A 21,559-nucleotide genomic window follows, 5' to 3' on the forward strand; every position below is an offset into this window, starting at 1 on the left:
ACAGCAACTGCATCAGCCGGGAATGGAACCCACATCTCCCTCATAGCAGGAAAGAATTCTACCAGTGAACCACCAATGCTGATATGCTAATACTGCAGCCCTAGTGGGGTGTGATTGCTGCAAGGCTGTTACCCAGAGCTGGAAGAGTAGCAACACAAAAGAGGATTTTCATTGGCTGGGAATCGGACCTGGGCCTCCCGCATGGCAGGCAAGAACTCTACCACTGAACCACCAATACTCATATACTCATACATCTGTCCTAGTGGGGTTTGATTGCTGCAAGGCTGTTACCCAGAGCTGGAAGATTAGCAACACAAAACAGGAATTGCATTGGCCAGGAATCGGACCCGCGTCTCCCGCGTGGGAGGCGAGAATTCTACCACTGAACCATCAATGCTGTTATGCTCATACTGCTGTCCTAGTGGGTTGTGATTGCTGCAAGGCTGTTACCCAGAGCTGGAAGAGTAGCAACACAAAAGAGAAACTGCATTGGCCGGGAATCAGACCCAGGTCTTCCGCGTAGTAGGCGAGAATTCTACCACTGAACCACCAATGCTGATATGCTCAAACATCTGTCCTAGTGGGGTGTGATTGCTGCAAGTCTGTTACCCGGAGCTGGAAGAGAAGCAACACAAAAAAGGAACTGCGTTGGCCGGGAATCGGACCCGGGTCTCCTGAGTGGGAGGCGAGATTTCTACCACTAATCCACCAATGCTAACATGCTCATACTACTGTCCTAGTGGGGTGTGATTGCTGCAAGGCTGTTACCCAGAGCTGGAAGAGTAGCAACACAAAACAGGATTTGCATTGGCCGGTAATCGGACCCGGGTCTCTCGCGTGGCAGGCGAGAATTCCACCATTGAACTACCAATGCTGATATGCTTATTTTGCAGCCCTAGTGGGGTGTGACTGCTGCAAGGCTGTTACCCAGAGCTGGAAGATTAGCAACACAAACAGGAATTGGATTGGCCAGGAATCTGCCCCGGGTCTCCCACTTGGTAGGCGAGAATTCAACCACTGAACCACCAATGCTGATATGCTTATATTGCTGCCCTAGTGGGGTGTGACTGCTGCAAGGCTGTTACCCAGAGCTGGAAGAGTAGCAACACAAAACAGGAGTTGAATTGGCCAGGAATCGGACCTGGGTCTCCCGCGTGGGAGGTGAGAATTCTACCACTGAACTACCAATGATGATATGCCTATATTGCTGCCCTAGTGGGGTGTGACTGCTGCAAGGCTGTTACCCAGAGCTGGAAGAGTAGCAACACAAAACAGGATTTGCATTGGCCGGGAATCGGACCCAGGTCTCCCGCGTGGCAGGCGAGAATTCTACCACTGAACCACCAATGCTTATATGCTCATACTGCTGTCCTAGTGGGGTGTGATTGCTGCAAGGCTGTTACCCAGAGCTGGAAGAGTAGCAACACAAAACAGGGTTTGCATTGGCCAGGAACAGGACCAGGGTCTGCCGCGTGGGAGGCGAGATTTCTACCACTGAACCATCAATGCTGTTATGCTCATACTGCTGTCCTAGTGGGTTGTGATTGCTGCAAGGCTGTTACCCAGAGCTGGAAGAGTAGCAACACAAAAGAGAAATTGCATTGGCCGGGAATCAGACCCAGGTCTTCCGCGTAGCAGGCGAGAACTCTACCACTGAACCACCAATGCTGATATGCTCATACTGCTGTCCTAGTGGGGTGTGATTGCTGCAAGGCTGTTACCCAGAGCTGGAAGAGTAGCAACACAAAACAGGGTTTGCATTGGCCAGGAACAGGACCAGGGTCTGCCGCGTGGGAGGCGAGATTTCTACCACTGAACCATCAATGCTGTTATGCTCATACTGCTGTCCTAGTGGGTTGTGATTGCTGCAAGTCTGTTACCTGGAGCTGGAAGAGAAGCAACACAAAAAAGGAACTGCGTTGGCCGGGAATCGGACTCGGGTCTCCTGAGTGGGAGGCGAGATTTCTACCACTAATCCACCAATGCTAACATGCTCATACTACTGTCCTAGTGGGGTGTGATTGCTGCAAGGCTGTTACCCAGAGCTGGAAGAGTAGCAACACAAAACGGGATTTGCATTGGCCGGTAATCGGACCCGGGTCTCCTGTGTGGCAGGCAAGAATTCTACCACTGAACCACCAATGCTGATATGCTCATACTACTGTCCTAGTGGGGTGTGATTGCTGCAAGGCTGTTACCCAGGGCTGGAAGAGTAGCAACACAAAACAGGATTTGCATTGGCCAGGAATCGGAGCCTGGTCTCCCGCGTGGCAGGCGACAATTCTACCAGTGAACCACAAATGCTGATATGCTCATAATGCTGTCATAGTTAGGTGTGATTGCTGCAAGGCTGTTACCCAGAGCTGAAAGAGTAGCAACACAAAACAGGAATTGCATTGGGCGGGAATCGGACCTGGGACTCCAGCGTGGCAGGTGAGAATTCCACCACTGAACCACCAACGCTAACCCAAGTTGTTCTTTGCCTTTGTGTTATGTGAGTGCTAAAAATCCGTCAACCAGAGTTGTAACAGGAGCCACACAAAACAGCAATTGCATTAGCCGGGAATGGAACCCAGGTCTCCCTCATAGCAGGAAAAAATTCGACCAGTGAACCACCAGTGCTGATATGCTAATGCTGCAGCCCTAGTGGGGTGTGATTGCTGCAAGGCTGTTACCCAGAGCTGGAAGAGTAGCAATACAAAATAGGAATTGCATTGGCCAGGAAGCGGACGAGGGTCTCCCGCGTGGCAGGCGAGAATTCTACCACTGAACCACCAATGCTGATATGCTCATACTACTGTCCTAGTGGGTTGTGATTGCTGCAAGGCTGTTACCCAGAGCTGGAAGAGTAGCAACACAAAACAGGGTTTGCATTGGCCAGGAAGCGGACTAGGGTCTCCCGCGTGGCAGGCGAGAATGCTACCACTGAACCACCAATGCTGATATGCTCATGCTACTGTCCTAGTGGGGTGTGATTGCTGCAAGGCTGTTACCCAGAGCTGGAAGAGTAGCAACACAAAACAGGGTTTGCATTGGCCAGGAACAGGACCACGGTCTCCCGCGTGGCAGGCGAGAATTCTACCAGTGAACCACCAATGCTGATATGCTCATAATGCTCTCCTAGTTGGGTGTGATTGCTGCAAGGCTGTTACCCAGAGCTGAAAGAGTAGCAACACAAAGCAAGAGTTGCATTGGCCGGGAATCAGACCCAGGTCTCCCGCATGGCAGGCGAGAATTCTACCACTGAACCACCAATGCTGATAAGCTTATATTGCTGCCTTAGTGGGGTGTGACTGCTGCAAGGCTGTTACCCAGAGCTGGAAGAGTAGCAACACAAAACAGGATTTGCATTGGCCGGGAACCAGACCCGGGTCTCCCGCGTGGCAGGCGAGAATACTACCACTGATCCACCAATGCTAATATGCTCATACTTCTGTCCTAGTGGGGTGTGATTGCTGCAAGGCTGTTAACCAGAGCTTGAAGAGTAGCAACACAAAACAGGGTTTGCAATTGCCAGGAGCCGGACCAGGGTCTCCCACGTTGCAGGCGAGAATTATACCAGTGAACCACTAAGGCTGATATGCTCGTACTGCTCTCCTAGTTGGGTGTGTTTGCTGCAAGGCTGTTACCCAGAGCTGAAAGAGTAGCAACACAAAACAGGAATTGGATTGGCCAGGAATCGGCCCCGGGTCTCCCGCGTGGCAGGCGAGAATTCTACCACTGAACCACCAATGCTGATATGCTTATATTGCTGCCCTAGTGGGGTGTGACTGCTGCAAGGCTGTTACCCAGAGCTGGAAGAGTAGCAACACAAAACAGGATTTGCATTGGCCGGGAATCGGACCCAGGTCTCCCGCGTGGCAGGCGAGAATTCTACCACTGAACCACCAATGCCGATATGCTTATATTGCTGCCCTAGTGGGGTGTGACTGCTGCAAGGCTGTTACCCAGAGCTGGAAGAGTAGCAACATAAAACAGGATTTGCATTGGCCGGGAATCGGACCCGGGTCTCCCGCGTGGCAGGCGAGAATTCTACCACTGAACCAACAATGCTGATATGCTCATTCTACTGTCCTAGTGGGGTGTGATTGTGGCAAGGCTGTTACCCAGAGCTGGAAGAGTAGCAACACAAAACAGGGTTTGCATTGGCCAGGAACAGGACCAGGGTCTGCCGCGTGGCAGGCGAGAATTCTACCAGTGAACCACCAATGCTGATATGCTTATACTGCACTCCTAGTTGGGTGTGATTGCTGCAAGGCTGTTACCCAGAGCTGAAAGAGTAGCAACACAAAACAAGAGTTGCATTGGCCGGTAATCGACCCGGGTCTCCCGCGTGGCAGGCGAGAATTCTACCACTGAACCACCATTGCTGATATAATTATTTTGCAGCCCTAGTGGGGTGTGACTGCTGCAAGGCTGTTACCCAGAGCTGGAAGAGTAGCAACACAAAACCGGATTTGCATTGGCCGGGAATCGGACCCGGGTTTCCCGTGTGGCAGGCGAGAATTCTACCACTGAACCACCAATGCTGATATGCTTATATTGCTGCCCTAGTGGGGTGTGACTGCTACCCGGAGCTGGAAGAGTAGCAGCACAAAACAGGATTTGCATTGGCCGGGAATCGGACCCAAGTATCCCGCGTGGCAGGCGAGAATTCTACCACTGAACCACCAATACTGATATGCTCATACTATTGTCCTAGTGGGGTGTGATTGCTGCAAGGCTGTTACCCAGAGCTGGAAGAGTAGCAACACAAAACAGGGTTTGCATTGGCCAGGAACCAGACCAGGGTCTCCCACGTGGCAGGTGAGAATTCTACCAGTGAACCACCAATGCTGATATGCTCATACTGCTCTCCTAGTTGGGTGTGATTGCTGCAAGGCTGTTACCCAGAGCTGAAAGAGTAGCAACACAATACAGGAGTTGCATTGGCCGGGAATCGGACCCGAGTCTACCGCGTGGCAGGCAAGAATTCTACCACTGAACCACCAATGCTGATATGCTTATATTGCTGCCCTAGTGGGGTGTGACTGCTGCAAGGCTGTTACCCAAAGCTGGCAGAGTAGCAACACAAAACAGGATTTGCATTGGCCGGGAATCAGACCCGGATCTCCCGCGTGGCAGGCAAGAATTCTACCACTGTACCACCAGTGCTGATATGCTCACACTTCTGTCCTAGTGGGGTGTGATTGCTGCAAGGCTGTTACCCAGAGCTTGAAGAGTAGCAACACAAAACAGGGTTTGCATTGGCCAGGAGCCAGGTCAGGGTCTCCTACGTGGCAAGCGAGAATTATACCAGTGAACCACTAAGGCTGATTTGCTCGTACTGCTCTCCTAGTTGGGTGTGATTGCTGCAAGGCTGTTACCCAGAGCTGAAAAAGTAGCAACACAAAACAGGAGTTGCATTGGCCAGGAATCGGACCTGGGTCTCCCGCGTGGGAGGCGAGAATTCTACCACTGAACCACCAATGCTGATATGCTTAAATTACTGCCCTAGTGGGGTGTGACTGCTGCAAGGCTGTTACCCAGAGCTGGAAGAGTAGCAACACAAAACAGGGTTTGTATTGGCCAGGAACAGGACCAGGGTCTCCCGCGTGGCAGGCGAGAGTTCTACCAGTGAACCACCAATGTTGATCGGCTCATACTGCTCTCCTAGTTGGGTGTGATTGCTGCAAGGCTGTTACCCAGAGCTGAAAGAGTAGCAACACAAAAGAAGAGTTGCATTGGTCGGGAATCGGACCCGAGTCTACCGCGTGGCAGGCAAGAATTCTACCACTGAACCACCAATGCTGATATGCTTATATTGCTGCCCTAGTGGGGTGTGACTGCTGCAATGCTGTTACCCAGAGCTGGCAGAGTAGCAACACAAAACAGGATTTGCATTGGCCGGGAATCAGACCCAGGTCTCCCACCTGGCAGGCGAGAATTCTACCACTGAACCACCAATGCTGATATGCTTATACTTCTGTCCTAGTGGGGTGTGATTGCTGCAAGGCTGTTACCCAGAGCTTGAAGAGTAGCAACACAAAACAGGGTTAGCATTGGCCAGGAGCCAGACCAGGGTCTCCCGCATGGCAGGCGAGAATTCTACCACTAAACCACCAATGGTGATATGCTCACACTGCTCTCCTAGTGGGGTGTGATTGCTGCAAGGCTGTTACCCAGAGCTGGAAGAGTAGTAACACAAAACAGGAATTGCATTGGCCGGGAATCGGACCAGGGTCTCCCGCGTGGCAGGTGAGAATTCTACCAAATGCCACCCAGTCATCTAAGCGCTTCCATGTACCAAAAGTTAGCACGCTGCCCCATGTGAGGCTCGAACTCACGACCTTCAGATTAAGAGACTGGCACCTATGGAAAAAAAAAAAACAATGGACGAAGGCTTTAATGCAAGTGAACCGAAAGGGGATCAAAAGAACTGTCTTGTAATGCCATGTAGTGGAATGTTCTGGGATGCCATTGATTTTTAAGGCAATGGGTTTCGCAGGACTTTTCGTCAAATCCTCGCACAACGTTAATTCATGACATTTGACAGATCCACGCCGAACGTCAAGCGACAACGTGATAGGAATGGAGGCATCTCACCATCATTGCTTCAGACTCAGGAAATGTTCTTGGAACTTCACGCCGCCAGGCCTCCAGAGGAGCTGTAGCGTTTTTTGCTTTGGGGAAGCATGTTCCACACGGAAGGGGATAAAAAATGCCACCCAGTCATCTAAGCGCTTCCATGTGCCAAAAGTTAGCACGCTGCCCCATGTGAGGTTCGAACTCACGACCTTCAGATTATGAGACTGACGCGCTGCCTACTGCGTCAATGAGGCAGACTGCTGGATCTGGGCAAACTGTGAAACACCAGCTTCCATGTCACGGTGCTGCGGTCTGTCTTCTAGGAGACAGCTCAGACCAGCCAAGCATGTCAGGATGGCAGAGCGGTCAAAAGCGCTGTGTTCAAGCTGGGGAACAATCGTCCAACAAAGAAGGGCAAGAAGGGAAGAAAGGTGGGAAGAAAGAAAGGGAAGAAGAGGGGGAAAAATGAAGAAAAGAAAGGGTGAGTTCTTAGCTTCCCGGACACGCCTTCCCTGCACCTGCTTTACGTCACACATAGTGATACTGTTCTGTGTTAAAACAACGCAATTTGAGTTACATTGATTTCTATTGCATGTGCTCACCAAGACCGGGGTTCGAATCCAGCTAAAGACGCTTTATTATTATTATTACTCAATAAACTAACTGTTTGAATGTGTAATGCTCCAAGGTAAATAAAATATGCCTAAGCACTTTATTCTTGTGTTTTTTGACATTCTTTCATGAAAAATTAAGCATACCAACTTGAATGTGGAATTATTTAGTAGTTGTTGTAGCATTATGCTTATGGTTATTATTGTTCTGTATTTTAATGTACAAATGATCTATAGAAATGTCATAGATTATATAGTGAACACACACACACACACACATATATACATGTGTGTGTGTGTGTGTGTGTGTGAGTGTGTGTGTGTGTGTGTGTGTGTGTGTGTGTGTGTGTGTGTGTGTGTGTGTGTGTGTGTAGTGTGCATAGTGTATTTGGAATTAAAAGTCAAGTAGTCAGTTATTTATATATGCATTATTTATCTAACAATTGTCAACAGAACAGTAATGAATATAGAGTAAAAAATGTAAAAATAATAAATTAGTTATTAATAATACAGTATTAACAATATAAATAAACAATGTTAATAAAATGTTAAATACAAACAGAAACCGACACAAAGTGGACTTAAAAGTCAAGGACATTTATTAATCCAATATTTATTTAACAATGGTAAACAAAACAGTAATGAACATGGAATAAAAAATCTTAAAAATTAAATGTTAAATATAAACAGAATAAATACAAAATTAACAAATTAAATAAAATGTTAAATAAATTTAGAAACCAAAACAATAAGTGAAATAGAATAAATTTAACTTTTATGGTTGAAACCTGTATACACTTTATACATACAGACACATATAAATAATAAATAAGTTAAATAAAATGTCAACAAAATAAATGAACTATTTAAATAAAAAGTGCAATAAAACAGAATCAAACAAGGTAATTAAAGAACTATTATGGTTATAAACTGTATAAACTATAGACATACACATAAATAAAAAACAGTTAAATAAAATGTTAACAAAATAAATAATTTTTATAAAATGTGAAATAAAATAGAAACCAACAAGTGAAATAGTATAAATTGAAGAACTATTATGGTTGTAAACTTTATACACTCTGTACACACACACACATATAAATAATAAATTAAATAAAATGAATACAAAATAAATACACTATTTAAATAAAATGCGCAATAAAATAGAAACCAACAAGAAGTGAAATAGAATAAAATGTAGAACTATTATGGTTATAAACTATATAAATACACACATATAAATAATAAATAAGTTAAATAAAATGGTAACAAAATAAATTATTAAAAAGTAAAATGTGCAAAAAAACAAGTGAAATAGAATAAATTGAATTATTATGGTTATAAACTGTAAACACTACACACACACACACACACACACACACACACACACACACACACACATATATAAATAATAAATTAAATAAAATGTTAACAAAATAAATACACTATTTAAATAAAATGCGCAATAAAATAGAAACCAACAACAAGTGAAATAGAATAAACTGTAGAACTATTATGGTTATAAACTATATAAATACACACACATATATAAATAATAAATAAGTTAAATAAAATGTTAACAAAATAAATTATTAAAAAGTAAAATGTGCAAAAAAACAAGTGAAATAGAATAAATTGAATTATTATGGTTATAAACTGTAAACACTATACACACACACACACACACAAATAAATAATTTAAAAGTTAAATAAAATGTCAACAAAATAAATACACTATTTAAAGAAAATGTGAAATAAAAATATAAACTAACAGCAAGTGAAATTGAATAAACTGAAGAACTATTACACTATATACATACACAAACAAACAAACACATTATTTTGGGTTGGTCCTTTTCATTTCCTCTAGCCACTATTCTTTAGTCAAAGTTTCAGTCTGTGGGCAGTACACCCTGCCCCTGAGTTGGCTATGGCCTGTGGCATTTGTTTTGAACTGCCCACACTTTTTACAAGTGTTCGCTTGAACAGTTCTCCGGTACGGTCTTTTGGGAATGGCTCCAGATATGGACGGTGATGCAGCAGGCTGTGAGCTGGTACTGGACATTGTTGGCTGAAGTGGTGGCTGTCTGAGTGGTATCCCCTGCACCATTGGGATACCCTGGGCCATCTGCACTCCTTGCATCATCGGGATACCCTGGGCCATAGGGATTCCCTGGACCATTGGCACAGCCTGGAACATTGGTACACCCTGAAACATCGGCATACCCTGGTACCCTGGTGTAGCTGGGATGTATATGTTGGGTACCATCTGCAGCGATGCTCCAGGTGCTGGTGGTGTAAATATGACCTGGGTCTGTACTGGTGCCTTGGGTCTGAGTGGGGGTCGTCCAACAGATGTCTGCCTCTGCCTTGCCTGACCTGCTGTGCTCTCTGGCAACACATACTGGTGCTGCTCTCCTGGTTGGTCTGGCTCTGTCCGAAGACTTTTGGCAACTGGGAGAGGTTCCTGGGCTTCTGGGAGGGGTTGAGGCAACTGAATACCCTGAAGCAGCACAGACAGCTCCTGCTTCTTCTGTCTGTTAGGGTTAGACCACTGAATCAGGGTATTCTGGTTTACCTCAACCAGCTGCATGGATGTACCTCCCATTACCAAGCTGTTGCCCAGAGTTGCCTAATCCTGCGGTAGTCTTGCAGGATCAGAGACCATCTTGAAAGGGTTCCCTTGCCTTTTCGCTTGGGACTAGGGTGGATGGTACAAAGCCTAATAAAGATGGTCTCCACAAGACGGCAACAGTCAGGCCACTGAGCAGGAGCACTGCTTGCACCCAGCACACATCTGGTAGTGCTCTCCACGCCAGGGGTGTGAGTGGGCTTCTTGGGTGTTTTAAATCGCCCACTCAGCAGTCGCTTCTGGTGTCGAGCTGCATACACCACCCGCTTCTTGTCTTGGTCATGCAAGCTTTGCCAAAGACCAATGATCTCGTTGGCCTCCTGGTTGGTGAGGCTGAGGCTTTTGTGGGTCCGAAGCTCAACCAGATATTCAGCCAGCCTGCCCACATGCTGGAAGCCCGGAATATTTTGGTAGTCAACAGCCTAATGAAAGCACAACAAAATAAAATAGCATATTAAATTTTTCAATGCATAATTCCATAATTGTTTCTGTTATCATGTTGAAGCTGCACTACGGAAATAAACCTGATGCGTGTTTGACTTTACACTTTATTTTAAAATTATTCTAGATCACTGTAAAGACAGAAATTAGTGGGACTTACAGTCTCTTCATCACCATCATCATCGTCGTCATCATCATTGTCTTCGTCATCATCTTCCGTAGCCTCTTCTGGCTCTAAGGGCACAGGTGAAATTGGTTCTTCAGGCTGCGCAGGTGGGTCAGGGACCAGTGCAGGGCATGTGGAGACTGGCAAAGAAGCGACACTGCTGGTGACTGCAGTGGAGGAACCCGATCTCAATGTGGAGGAGGATGGTGACAGAGCAGCCTCCGGATCAGCAATAGTGTGATCCTCACTGATGTCACAGAAGCCCTCATCTTCTTCTCGCTCATCCACATTGAGATCCTCAATGAGCTCAGCAGTCTGCTCACAGTCTGGGTTCATGTTCTGCAGTGCCTGACCAGTCTGCTGGAACAGATACTGCACTCCAATGAGCTCACCTGAAAAAAATAAATGAAACATAAATAAACAAATTTTAAGAGCCATGTTTGATTGGGTGTTGAAGTAGCAAGTAGTTTTAAAAGCTCAATGTCAAGGAAGAAACAAACAAAAACATACATTTTAATCAGAGATCCAAAACATAATAAATATTCTGGACAAAACATCTAATGAAATGCAATGGAAATACAACGAAGACAGAGAAATGTACAAATAAATTTCCCTCAAAGCTTGTAGCATTATGTTTGATAATGACATGTAATAATAATGTAATGATAACTTTGTATCTTGCTTTACTTCAGTAAATAGTCATGAAACAATACATTTGTTCTTACAAATATTTAAAGACAAGCAAAGATTTCACAGCACAAAGCTCATGAACATTGACCTACTGTATCAAACTGGATTCAGTAGATGGAGAGAACACAGAAATTGCAGGTTTATTAACAATAGCAAAATCTCTTACCAGTGTAACGTGCAGGCGGACAAAAGTTGGGCACCACTTTTCTCCCAAACAGCTTTTCAAAGTTGCAGTTTACACAGTGAACAAGTTCTCTTGTGTAGCTGCGTAAAGCTGATGGTTCAGATGCCAAGGAAGCAGCCTCCCGGTCCTGGTTCCACCTGTTTAGTCCCTCCAGCAAATAAATCTGAAAGTTCAGACTATTTGTGCTGTACCCTGTAAATATTAAAAACAATGTTTAGGACTTAATTAAAAAACAAACACACAAAGACATTTAATGCGTTTTTACAAAATGTTTGTGCAGAATCATACCTGGGATGAAATGATTGAGGTGTAAATGAAAGGACTCGAGAAACGTGGAGCCCCTGGCACATCTGTAGATCCGTAGCAGAACACCTCCCTTGGTTATGCTCCCCGTTTCAGTATAGAGCACGACACCAGGGGGGTCCTGAATGCATTTTATATGCTTTTTTTGGACACTCCAGATGTGCCCCATCCTTTCCTTGTCTAAAAGAGGAACGCCCAGCGAGTCATTGCCCTTGTTGCTCATGAGCTCAGTAAGAAGCTGTTCAAGTAGAAGGATGGTAGTCTCCTCCCCACGGGTCCTCCTCCGGCAATGGAGAGCCAGCTCCTCCCTGGTGAGATGCTTGTTGACATCAGCATCTGTCAACGCAGGCCAACCTTGGGACATCAACAGTGCTCGCTTTGCTTGGCATAGCAAAGAAACATCAGCCGCATCCCATTCAAAAATGCACGCAGAGATCCGTGACATGAAGATGGGATACAGTTGATGAGCATCAGTTGTACATCCCACGGCAATCCTGCGCATAAAGTGCCAGATGTCCAATTTCACAGTCAACTCCGGCCATCCTCTAAACCTGGCTTTGAGTTTGGTCTCACCCACATCAGTGCAGCACCCACAGTCCACATACAAAACAGCAGGTGGATCCACACCAGCCTCCTGGTATCTTCTGACCAGCCCATCCACCATCCTGTCCAGTCCTGCTCCTTCCTGGGCAGTGAGCACACTTATCAGCACCTGACCAAACTCATTGCCAACAGAGGTGAGCCAGAGTCCTGTTCCTCTTGCTGTCCCGGCCAGCTTTTTTGTGATCTAGATTAGACAGGAGAAGAACCATGGTGTATCGTCAGATCAAGCAGACTACACAAAGGGTTTTTACCAATGCTGGAATATAATAAAAAAATTATAAATTGATGAATATCCACTAACCTTTTTAGTTGAATCCATCTTCAAGATGGACCAATGGGTTGATGTTATCCTGGCATGCATTTCATTCAACCTTGTCAAGATGTCCTGGCTGTAGACAGTGAGGAGCCACTTGCAGCTTGGCACAACTGTAGGTGCTGGGGGCTCCTGGAAGGTAATCAGCAACACCCCAGGTCCACTGAGGAAATCCACACACTGAGTGGTGTAGCGGGCCAGACGCTGGTGCCACTCTTCACTGTGGTTTTCCTTCAGTTGCTTGATGACCCTAGTGAGGCTGTTGCCTAGTCCACGCTCACGCAGTAGGCGAATGACTCTTATATCACAGGCATACCTTAGGAACAGAAGAATATTAATATAAACATACATAAATATAATTTGTAAAGTATTTTCATATATGTGTGATGATAGGTTAACAACTGCACGAGGAATAAAGGTGTTCAATTACTCACTTCTGTGTGAGAATGACCCGAAACTCTGAGCGATGGTCAAGATCCAGCTGCTGCAAGACAGTCTGACTCCAGGACACATGCGAGGCTTTGCACTTGGTACAGATGAGGGTTTCTGTAACCATGTTGTACATCCTGTCGATGTCCAGAACCTGCCGTGCCCTTTTGTGCAGACCTCCACCTGTCAGCTGATGCTGTCCACATGCAGGATTAGGGCAAAGGACTTTGACCCTCCACAGCTTGTATGGCATCCACAGCAAAAGTGAATGACAGAAAAATCTGTCTGGAGCTGGAGCCTGATTGTATGTAAGTGCAGGCTGTGGAGGGTAATACCAGAGCTGGAGGTTGTCTCGAAGCTCTGGCTTTCCTTTGGACCCCATTTTAAAAAGCCTGCTGGCAATCCACTTGTGGTCCTCTGGTGGCAAGGTTTCAGCCCAAAGGCGCGGAAGTGGAACAGCTGATGGAGCTTGCAACAATGACCCAGAAGGTGCAGTCTGTGAAGGAAAATAGATAAAACCTTTAGTCTGGTAATGTAAATGCACCTTACATATTTGAGTGAGTACCCTCACATGATATCATGATTATAATCTAAATACCTTTGATTTTAAGTGATTGTTTTTAAATACCTTATTATGTTTTTCAATTCCAAAAATCATTAATAGAATTTCACCAATAAACATTTTCTTTAAAGAAGCAAAAGTATTTTCCAATACAGTTATTTCTCTTTTTCCTTTCTACTTCTTTTCCATCCATTTTCTTTTCTTTTACTACTGTGAACATAAAATATCAACAACAGAAGGCGTAATTTTTGTGATTCTTTGCTTTATTTTTTCCTCTTTATTTTGTTAGCATTTATACATATATCAAGCTTAGTTAATTAACATCAAGTCAATTTAATTGGCTGGTCTTAAAACCACTTTGTGTGAATTCAGCTGGGGCAGCAAATATGCAAACCAAATTACCTTTTTTTGGACAGAAAATATGAAATTACTTACCGAGACAATGCCGGACGGCTCTGTGGAACTGGTCACTGCCGCAGTGGATGTGAGGACGGGGGCAGAAACTTGAAGGTCCTGTGTCTGTACAAACAAGCAGTATAACAAAGTGCATTTTGTAAATATAAATCTATAAGTAACATTAACTAATCAGAACTTTTTGCAACCATTACTTTATTTGAACATTAATGTATAAAATACATTGGAAATGAACAATTGCTGCTAAACTGTAAAATTTTGTCACAGCGCTTCTATGCAGAACAAAAAGTTTAAAGAATGGTGCTTATTTTTAATATATATGTTTTTATGCACTAAAAGAATACTACAGAGATGTTTTATTGAGATTTAAGGTGACTGTACTTAATAAAAATACGAATTTACGTAAAACAAATGCTTATACCAAATTCTCTCAGAAAGCTATGTGGATTATGACAATACTTACAGCCGTGCTTGGTGTAGAAGCACTACACACTGCTGAACTGGGCTGGACATCAGCCTGTGATGGTCTTCTAGCCACACTAAGATTTGGCTTTGCTGCAGCAATGTGGGATCCGGAAAATCTTGGTTTGGTGAACTCAAAAAGGGCAAGACAAAAAGCATTTCATTAAAAACACTTGTGTTCACAATGGCAAAATGTACACTACTGTTCAAAGGTTTGCGATCTGCTGAATGTATTTTTTAATGTTTTAATTATGTTTATCAAGGCTACATTTATTTGATCAAATATTTAGTAAAAACTGGAATAATGTGAAATAATAATATAGGCAAATTAAATAAATAAAGAATAATTTATTCAAACAATTCAAATCAAATAAAATCTACTTATTTTATGAGCAAATCAAACACAATAGAATTCTTGCAAAATATGAGTAATATTAAGCTTTTATATTTTAACAATAATAATTTTTTGAACATTAGTGTATATCACATTACATTTCAAGCAATTAGAAACTATCTTTCTATATGTCAGTTGTACAATCAGTTTGATTTCTCTACAGTGTTTTGAGTTCAAGCTGTTTTTTACTACCACCCTCTGCTACTTTTACAGGTAGAAATAAGATATAAGTTAGAATAGATTTAATTAGACAACTGGTTCATTGCAAATAAATGTGACACATTAGGCTTTGATTAAAATGATAGTTTTCTGGATCAAGGAGCAATATGCAAACAAATATTTTTTTACTACCAAAGGAATAAAGTATTGCACTATGTTATATACAGTATTATTGTACTATTATTACATCATGCATTTCAACAAAAACATACATTGTATATTACAACATCACACTATGTGTTATATACAGTTGAAGTCTGATTTATTAGCCCGCTTTTTAATTTTTTTCCACCAATTTCTGTTTAATGGAGAGAAGATTTGTTCAGCACATTTTTTTAAACATCAAAGTTTTAATAACTCATTCCTAAGAACTGTTTTATTTTATCTTTGCCCTGATGACAGTAAATAATATTTGACTAGATATTCTTCAAGACACTTTTATACCACTTAAAGTGACATTTGAAGGTTTAACTAGGTAAATTAGGTTAAATAGGCAGGTTAGGGTAATTAGGCAAGTTATTGTATAACGATGGTTTGTTTTGTAGACTATGCCAAAAAAAAAAGCTTAAAGAGGCTCAAATATTGACCTTGAAAAATGTATTCGAAATAAAACAAATAAGACTTTCTCCCAGAAGAAAAAATATTATCATACCTGTGGTAGCAAAAAAAAAAAATATATATATATTTTTAAATAAGTACTTTTTCAAGATAATACCTCAGACTCGTTGTTTAGAAAAAGTACAAATTTTAGCTTACACTTAAAATCAAAACAAAGTATTTACTATTAGTGTTTATTATGTATCATTATCTGAAGACAAGAGGTTAAAATGTAGCTTTAAAAACTGTGACCCTGACCATGACCTGACCATGTAATTTAATCCAATCACAGAAACTCAAACCGACCAATCAGCAAGTGTCTGCTACCCCCCCGCTGTACAAGAGGTGTGAAAAGAAGCAGGTCTCTAGCAACACCTCAACTTTTTTATTGCTTTTTGTTCTTTTCTCTCCTATGTTTGAACTTTGAACTGAACTTTGAACACCTTGAACACTTGAAACACTGAAATTGTCATTTCTTTTGATTTTTAAAAAAATGTACCATTGACAATTGCGGTGAAATCTTTGATGCCACTGATGGAGTAGACGGGGGCTGGGGCTGGGCCTCAAGTTGTCTCGTCTCCATCACCTCCTGAGCAGGTACAGTAGGGGCAGGTTGTTGCACCGTTTGTGCTGGAGCAGCAGAAGCAGTACTCTGCTGAAAATAAATCACAAAAATACATATAATCATGAAAAAGGAAAGGCATTCTAGTAAATAAAAATAAACACATATTGACTCAAAAATGTACCTTTTGAGTGTGAAAACCACATGTGCATTTCAGCACACCTCCAAGCAAAGTCCTCTGCCCACGAGATTGCAATGGGCATTTCTCAATCTGAAAAAATCATGAAAGATATATTAAATAATTTTACACAATACAAAAAACTTTTATAACTAAATAAGAATTTTTACTCAATGACTCCCTTAATAAAGCACACAATAGCTCTGTAAATTAATTTACCACTGTTTCTAGAATGTGTTTAATATTTGTCTAATATGTAATCGTACAGTTTGTATCTCCAAAAACGAAAAGAAGAATAAAAGGAACTGGACAGGAACATTTCAGGCCTTAAAACCACATGCTGTATACTGTACTCATAATCCCTTCCCCCACCTTTTCAGATCTCTCTCATAAACGGTCAAACTTACTAAATTATTCGATGTAAATCTCAAAATACATGCAATTTAAAACACTTTAATATTTAAAAACAAGTATGACATGTTTTACACAGATACTGTACTGAATGTACTGAAGCCTAACAAGTTAACGTTACTCTGTTAAGCAAATTTCAACAAACTTTATATCATGTAAACGAAATACAAACCCTTTGATAAATCTCATGCCACTTTTTTTGTCGAGGAGCTGGCCTGTTTCCCTCATTTGATGGCCAAACTCCTGTGCTGGCAAACTTTTTCAAACGTGAAATCCAGTCAGCGTCTGACATGGCTTTATGAGATTTTCCAGACATTTTTCTCCTATAAATTAAACGGTTTTAAATTTAAAGTATCCAAATTTGAAATACAACACACTAAAACATTAATTCGTGCAATTGTGTAGTTTTTCCTTCCTTTTTTAAGAAATCACTATCGGAAAAAATCCTTTACTGTAAGCAAAACGATGCTGTGCTCTGTCGAATGATGCTGTTCGTTGAATATCACTGATGGTCAATGAACTTTTTTGACCTCTGACCCGCCTCCAGAGGACCGCGTCATTCCTTCGTGTACCTTCGGCTCAGTTCGGAAAATTGATTGACATCTGACTGACCTGTTTGACTGCACACCTAGCGGTGATTCTTGGAACAGTTCCTCCCCCGCGGCTTCAACATTGTCTCGACTCTGATTGGTCAAATGTTGAAAATGTTGAGAATTCCGGTCCGCGATTGGCTGCAAATGTTGAAGCGCTGCAACGTGATTGGCTACAATGTTGGAGCGAATCGCTCCGATTGGCTCTCATCTTCAACATTTGTGAAATATTGTCAGACTATCCTTTGGCAGCTGGCGTTCAGGGGTCTAAGGCGCTGGATTTAGGCTCCAGTCTCTTCGGGGGCGTGGGTTCGAATCCCACCGCTGCCAGATGTGATTTTAAACACGGACAAACTGCTTGAGTGTGTGCGTGTTCTCAGTGACCGCTGGAAATGAGAGAGTACATTTAAGTTGGCAACTAATCAGTATAATGTGTTCTTTGAAACTCACGGCAGACTCGTTGGTGTGACAGCAACACATCCCCAAGCTCGAATCTGCTCAGGAGCAAGTGTCTTTCCCACGATTAGATTGCAGCATCTTAACAAAGTCTGCACTGGAAGTCTCTCTCTGCCATTGCTCCTTTTAGCAAGAGCACCCTATTGAAACAGGAACAGTAAAGATTCACAATTAGAGTAGTAATACTCTATAACTGGATTTGAATATAATAACAACAATGTGGGGTCTGCTGTGATGGAATCAGTAACTCACTCTTTTGTGAAATAACAGTTACCTTGTAATCAGGTGCTTAAATGCATCGCAGCTGGCTGCCGTTTGGAGTAGACTTCAAATGCCTTGAGGTGTGCTCTAATAGAGACAGAACTGTGCTTGACAGGAAGGTGGGAGTGCTTCCTAAGCTGGTATTAAGCAGCTCTCTTTCTTTGTTGAGGAGCTCCAGCAATGCATGGCCAAATTCAACTGATTTCCCAGTGCTGTTGCGCTACTTGAAACAAGTTGGTGCAACAACTGCTCAGGGAAAGCAGCTTGGCAAGGTAGCGTGGCCGAGTGGTCTAAGGCGCTAGATTAAGGCTTCAGTCTCTTTGGGGCCGTGGGTTCGAATCCCACCGCTGCCAGGCAGTCCTTTTAGGATGCTTGAGAATGACCTTTCTGCTTGAGCAAACAGACTTGCAAAGTGATACTGCACGCTTCTGCTCGTAGTGGTCTAAGGCGCTGGATTTAGGCTCCAGTCTCTTCGGGGGTGTGGGTTCGAATCCTACAGCTGCCAGAAAAGGTTTTAAATATGGCCAAACTGCTTGAGTGTGTGTGTGAGTCTCAGTGAACGCTGGAAATAAGAAAGTACATTTAAGTTGGCAACTAGTCAGTATAATGTGTTCTTTGAAACTCACGGCAGACTTGTTGGTGTGACAGCAACACATCCCCAAGCTCGAATCTGCTCAGGAGCAAGTGTCTTTCCCACGATTAGATTGCAGCATCTTAACAAAGTCTGCACTGGAAGTCTCTCTCTGCCATTGCTCCTTTTAGCAAGAGCACCCTATTGAAACAGGAACAGTAAAGATTCACAATTACAGTAGTAATACAGTGGGGAATAAACCAGAGTCAAGAGATGTGTTGATTATGTGAGTCAGTGTTGGTATGACTTTCTGACACAGAAATGAAAATAGCCTCACCATTTACTTTCCATTGTTTGGTTTTAAACCTTGATGAGTTTCTTGATTCTGTTGAAGACAAATTACGATATTGTGATAAAAATGCTAGCTTACTTTGTGTTCCAGAAGACAGGAAATGTTTAAAACCACATGATGGAGAGTAAATGGTAAGCTCATTTTAATATTTAGGGTAAACATCCATTTCATGCTTGCCAGTTTGCCTTTATACTAAAGTTCACTTTTTTGTTCTTTTTTGAAGACCTGATGGTGCTGAAAGAAGAGACACATCAATGGAGTGAAATAGAAGAGAAACAACAAGAAATAATGAGTGATGAAAAACCCACACTCACTAAAAAGACTTCATCACACAGAAAACCTCGGAAATCCAAGTCTAGGTGTAATTTCAGCTGTAAACAGAGTAGAAAGAGTTTCAGTCAAAAGCCAAACCTTGACCACACTAGGGAGAAACCTTACACCTGCAAACAGTGTGAAAAAAGCTTCTATAATACAGGAAACTTAAAAGTGCACATGAGAATTCACACTGGAGAGAGGCTGTACGCATGCCAACAGTGTGGAAAAAGCTTCTATTCTTCAGGAAACTTGGCAGTGCACAGAAGAATTCACACTGGGGAGAGGCTCTATTCTTGCCCTCAGTGTGGAAAGAGTTGTAAGCAAAATGGCAACCTTGAAGTCCACATGAAAACTCACACTGGAGAGAGAAGCTTTATTTGTACACAGTGTGGGAAAGGTTTTTCTCAAAAACAAAACCTTACCATCCACATGAGGATTCACACTGGAGAGAAACCTTACACATGCACAGAGTGTGGTAAAAGGTTCCCACATAAAGGCTCACTCAAACACCACATGATAACTCACACCGAACAGAAGCCGTTTGCATGTGCTCAGTGTGGAAAGAGCTTCACAACCAAAGCTAGAATCATGAATCACACGAATGGTCATACTGGAACCACAGTGTTTACATGTGATCATTGTGGAAAGAGTCTCTCATGCAAAGACTCCATAAAGCAACACATGAAGATTCACTCAGGCGAGCGTTTTCGATGCAGTGAGAGTGGAAAGGTCTTCAAACATAAAAGATGCCTCGTCAATCACATGAAGCTTCACAATGGAGAGGAAAAAATGAGGCCTTGTCCAGCAGAGCTTAAGGCTTTCCTGGGATAGCATGGGATAGCATCTCGGGACAAGTGTGAACTCCTGAATACATCTCAAGTTACTGGAATGAAACCCTTTGAACCTGAAGATTTAAACTCAATAACTGAAGAGGGGTGAAGATGTGCCAGGTTGTGAGAGTTTCTACAGGGCTGCAAGAAAGTAAAATAACTCTATATGTGTTTCAAGTTATTATGAACTGAAAACCAAATTTGTGCACATTGCACACTGCAATCAAATGGTCGGCACTGAAAAGAGAATTAGAAAGATTAGGGAGGAGAAAATGTTTGGGGATATGCAGGGTAAACTGTCCTACACCCTTAGATTGTGTTTTTGATTATTCACATTGTTTGATTTTCACTCCCTTGAACAAACACCGATTTGCCTCCAATTTTGGGCTTTTGTCTGCAGTTTCACAAAACATGTTGGTGAATGAAAGTCCACCTAAACTCGGCCGGTGTGAACTTGCAATGACAGTTAGAGACTGATGCAGACTCCATAAAGCCCTGTTCAGACTACACAATGCCATTTGCCAGTTACCACAGATCAGATTTTTGTCAGATTATGAGATTTTGACTTGATAAACTCTTGATGTGTTGTGGGTACAAATGGAGACTTTGGTTTCAAAACACTACACTTTTATTTTGATGGACATATTTTAGAAAATAAACAAGTTTTCTTCATGAAGACAATTAAACTTTCTATGGACAACTAGTTTCCCTTAAAGAAATGTTCATGTGAAAACTCCCACATTACTACAAATAAATCAGTGTATGGGAAACCCAGTGTCTCTATTGTGAATGAGAACATAAGTGATTTGTTAGCTTACATGCTAATTCCAGTACTCATTAGACTACTGAAGGACTTCAGCTATCTGTAAATTCCAAATATTATTTATATGCATTACATATTGTACTACTCATGTGCACTGATAGATTATATTGTGTGCTGTCTGCAAGTGGTGTGTGTGTGTAGGTTATAGTTTTAGGTTTATTGTGTTAAAGGTAAATTATTTTAAGAGTAACAAGTTATTTAATTATTAACATTCTGATTGTTCCTATATATATATATATATATATATATATATATATATATATATATATATATATATATATATATATATATATTAGGGATGCACCGATATGTATAGGCCGATATTTATAAATATTTCAAAATGATATATTTTTATACAGCAAACTTCATAAAAGATTGAACTTCTTTTATGAACTAAATAGTCTATACTCAAAGCAAAATAGCTTTAACTTCAAAATTGCAAGGTGATTATAGACCTATATTCAAGATTTCACATAAATCAGCATGCAAAAAATACATTACTTCCTTTTCTTCATAGCAAATTAACATGCAACTTGACTGTTGCATAAAATTAAGAAGGTTAAATAACAAAATATGATTTATTCAACAAGCAAATTAAATATATTTAAATAAGATGAGAA

The 21,559-nt window shown here is 42.2% G+C and overlaps 4 protein-coding genes, 1 long non-coding RNA gene, 5 other non-coding genes and 1 pseudogene across 11 annotated transcripts in view; 4 read left to right on the plus strand and 7 right to left on the minus strand.

Moving 5' to 3' along the window:
* The window catches only part of LOC796311 (zinc finger MYM-type protein 1), an 854,498-nt gene that overhangs the window by 725,522 nt on the left and 107,417 nt on the right, over nt 1–21,559 (plus strand). The gene's annotated exons all lie outside the window — the stretch shown is intronic.
* LOC148682203 (uncharacterized) overlaps nt 1–21,559 on the minus strand; it is a 429,467-nt gene that overhangs the window by 325,677 nt on the left and 82,231 nt on the right. The gene's annotated exons all lie outside the window — the stretch shown is intronic.
* zgc:113135 overlaps nt 1–21,559 on the plus strand; it is a 1,020,739-nt gene that overhangs the window by 267,058 nt on the left and 732,122 nt on the right. The window lies entirely within an intron of this gene.
* The window catches only part of LOC101886882 (gastrula zinc finger protein XlCGF57.1-like), a 513,813-nt gene that overhangs the window by 70,152 nt on the left and 422,102 nt on the right, over nt 1–21,559 (minus strand). The window lies entirely within an intron of this gene.
* On the minus strand, nt 486–556 carry trnas-acu (transfer RNA serine (anticodon ACU)). The gene has a single exon. It is a non-coding gene; the product is annotated as a tRNA-Ser (tRNA).
* trnag-gcc (transfer RNA glycine (anticodon GCC)) lies at nt 1,280–1,350 on the minus strand. Its single transcript has one exon. It is a non-coding gene; the product is annotated as a tRNA-Gly (tRNA).
* trnag-gcc (transfer RNA glycine (anticodon GCC)) lies at nt 3,824–3,894 on the minus strand. Its single transcript has one exon. It is a non-coding gene; the product is annotated as a tRNA-Gly (tRNA).
* trnag-ccc (transfer RNA glycine (anticodon CCC)) lies at nt 5,402–5,472 on the minus strand. The gene has a single exon. It is a non-coding gene; the product is annotated as a tRNA-Gly (tRNA).
* On the minus strand, nt 8,373–13,432 carry LOC108179149 (uncharacterized). Its single transcript, XM_087247653.2, has 6 exons — nt 12,948–13,432; nt 12,502–12,829; nt 11,583–12,384; nt 11,277–11,486; nt 10,415–10,812; nt 8,373–10,235 (listed from the first exon to the last, which is right to left on the minus strand). The coding sequence occupies exons 1-6, from the start codon at nt 13,322–13,324 to the stop codon at nt 9,789–9,791; spliced, it is 2,562 nt and encodes an 853-aa protein (XP_087103779.2). The 5' UTR covers nt 13,325–13,432; the 3' UTR covers nt 8,373–9,788.
* LOC148682204 (uncharacterized) lies at nt 16,920–20,546 on the plus strand (annotated as a pseudogene). Its single transcript, XR_015942654.1, has one exon. The product of XR_015942654.1 is annotated as an uncharacterized LOC148682204 (transcript).
* trnal-aag (transfer RNA leucine (anticodon AAG)) lies at nt 18,320–18,401 on the plus strand. Its single transcript has one exon. It is a non-coding gene; the product is annotated as a tRNA-Leu (tRNA).

Source organism: Danio rerio, chromosome 4 (assembly GCF_052040795.2).
Source record: "Danio rerio strain M-AB ecotype USA chromosome 4, GRCz13ab, whole genome shotgun sequence".
Lineage (NCBI taxonomy): Eukaryota > Metazoa > Chordata > Actinopteri > Cypriniformes > Danionidae > Danio > Danio rerio.

What these genes read in the sequence shown, in the direction of transcription:
- LOC108179149 (XM_087247653.2), bottom strand. Translation starts at nt 13,324, where the DNA reads ATGGGGTCCAAAGGAAAGCCAGAGCTTCGAGACAACCTCCAGCTCTGG. An exon ending in AGATGGATTCAACTAAAAAG is followed by an intron (nt 12,385 to 12,501) that starts GTTAGTGGATAT and finishes TGTCTAATCTAG; the next exon opens with ATCACAAAAAAGCTGGCCGG. An exon ending in TCCGCCTGCACGTTACACTG is followed by an intron (nt 10,813 to 11,276) that starts GTAAGAGATTTT and finishes TATTTTTTTCAG; the next exon opens with GTGAGCTCATTGGAGTGCAG.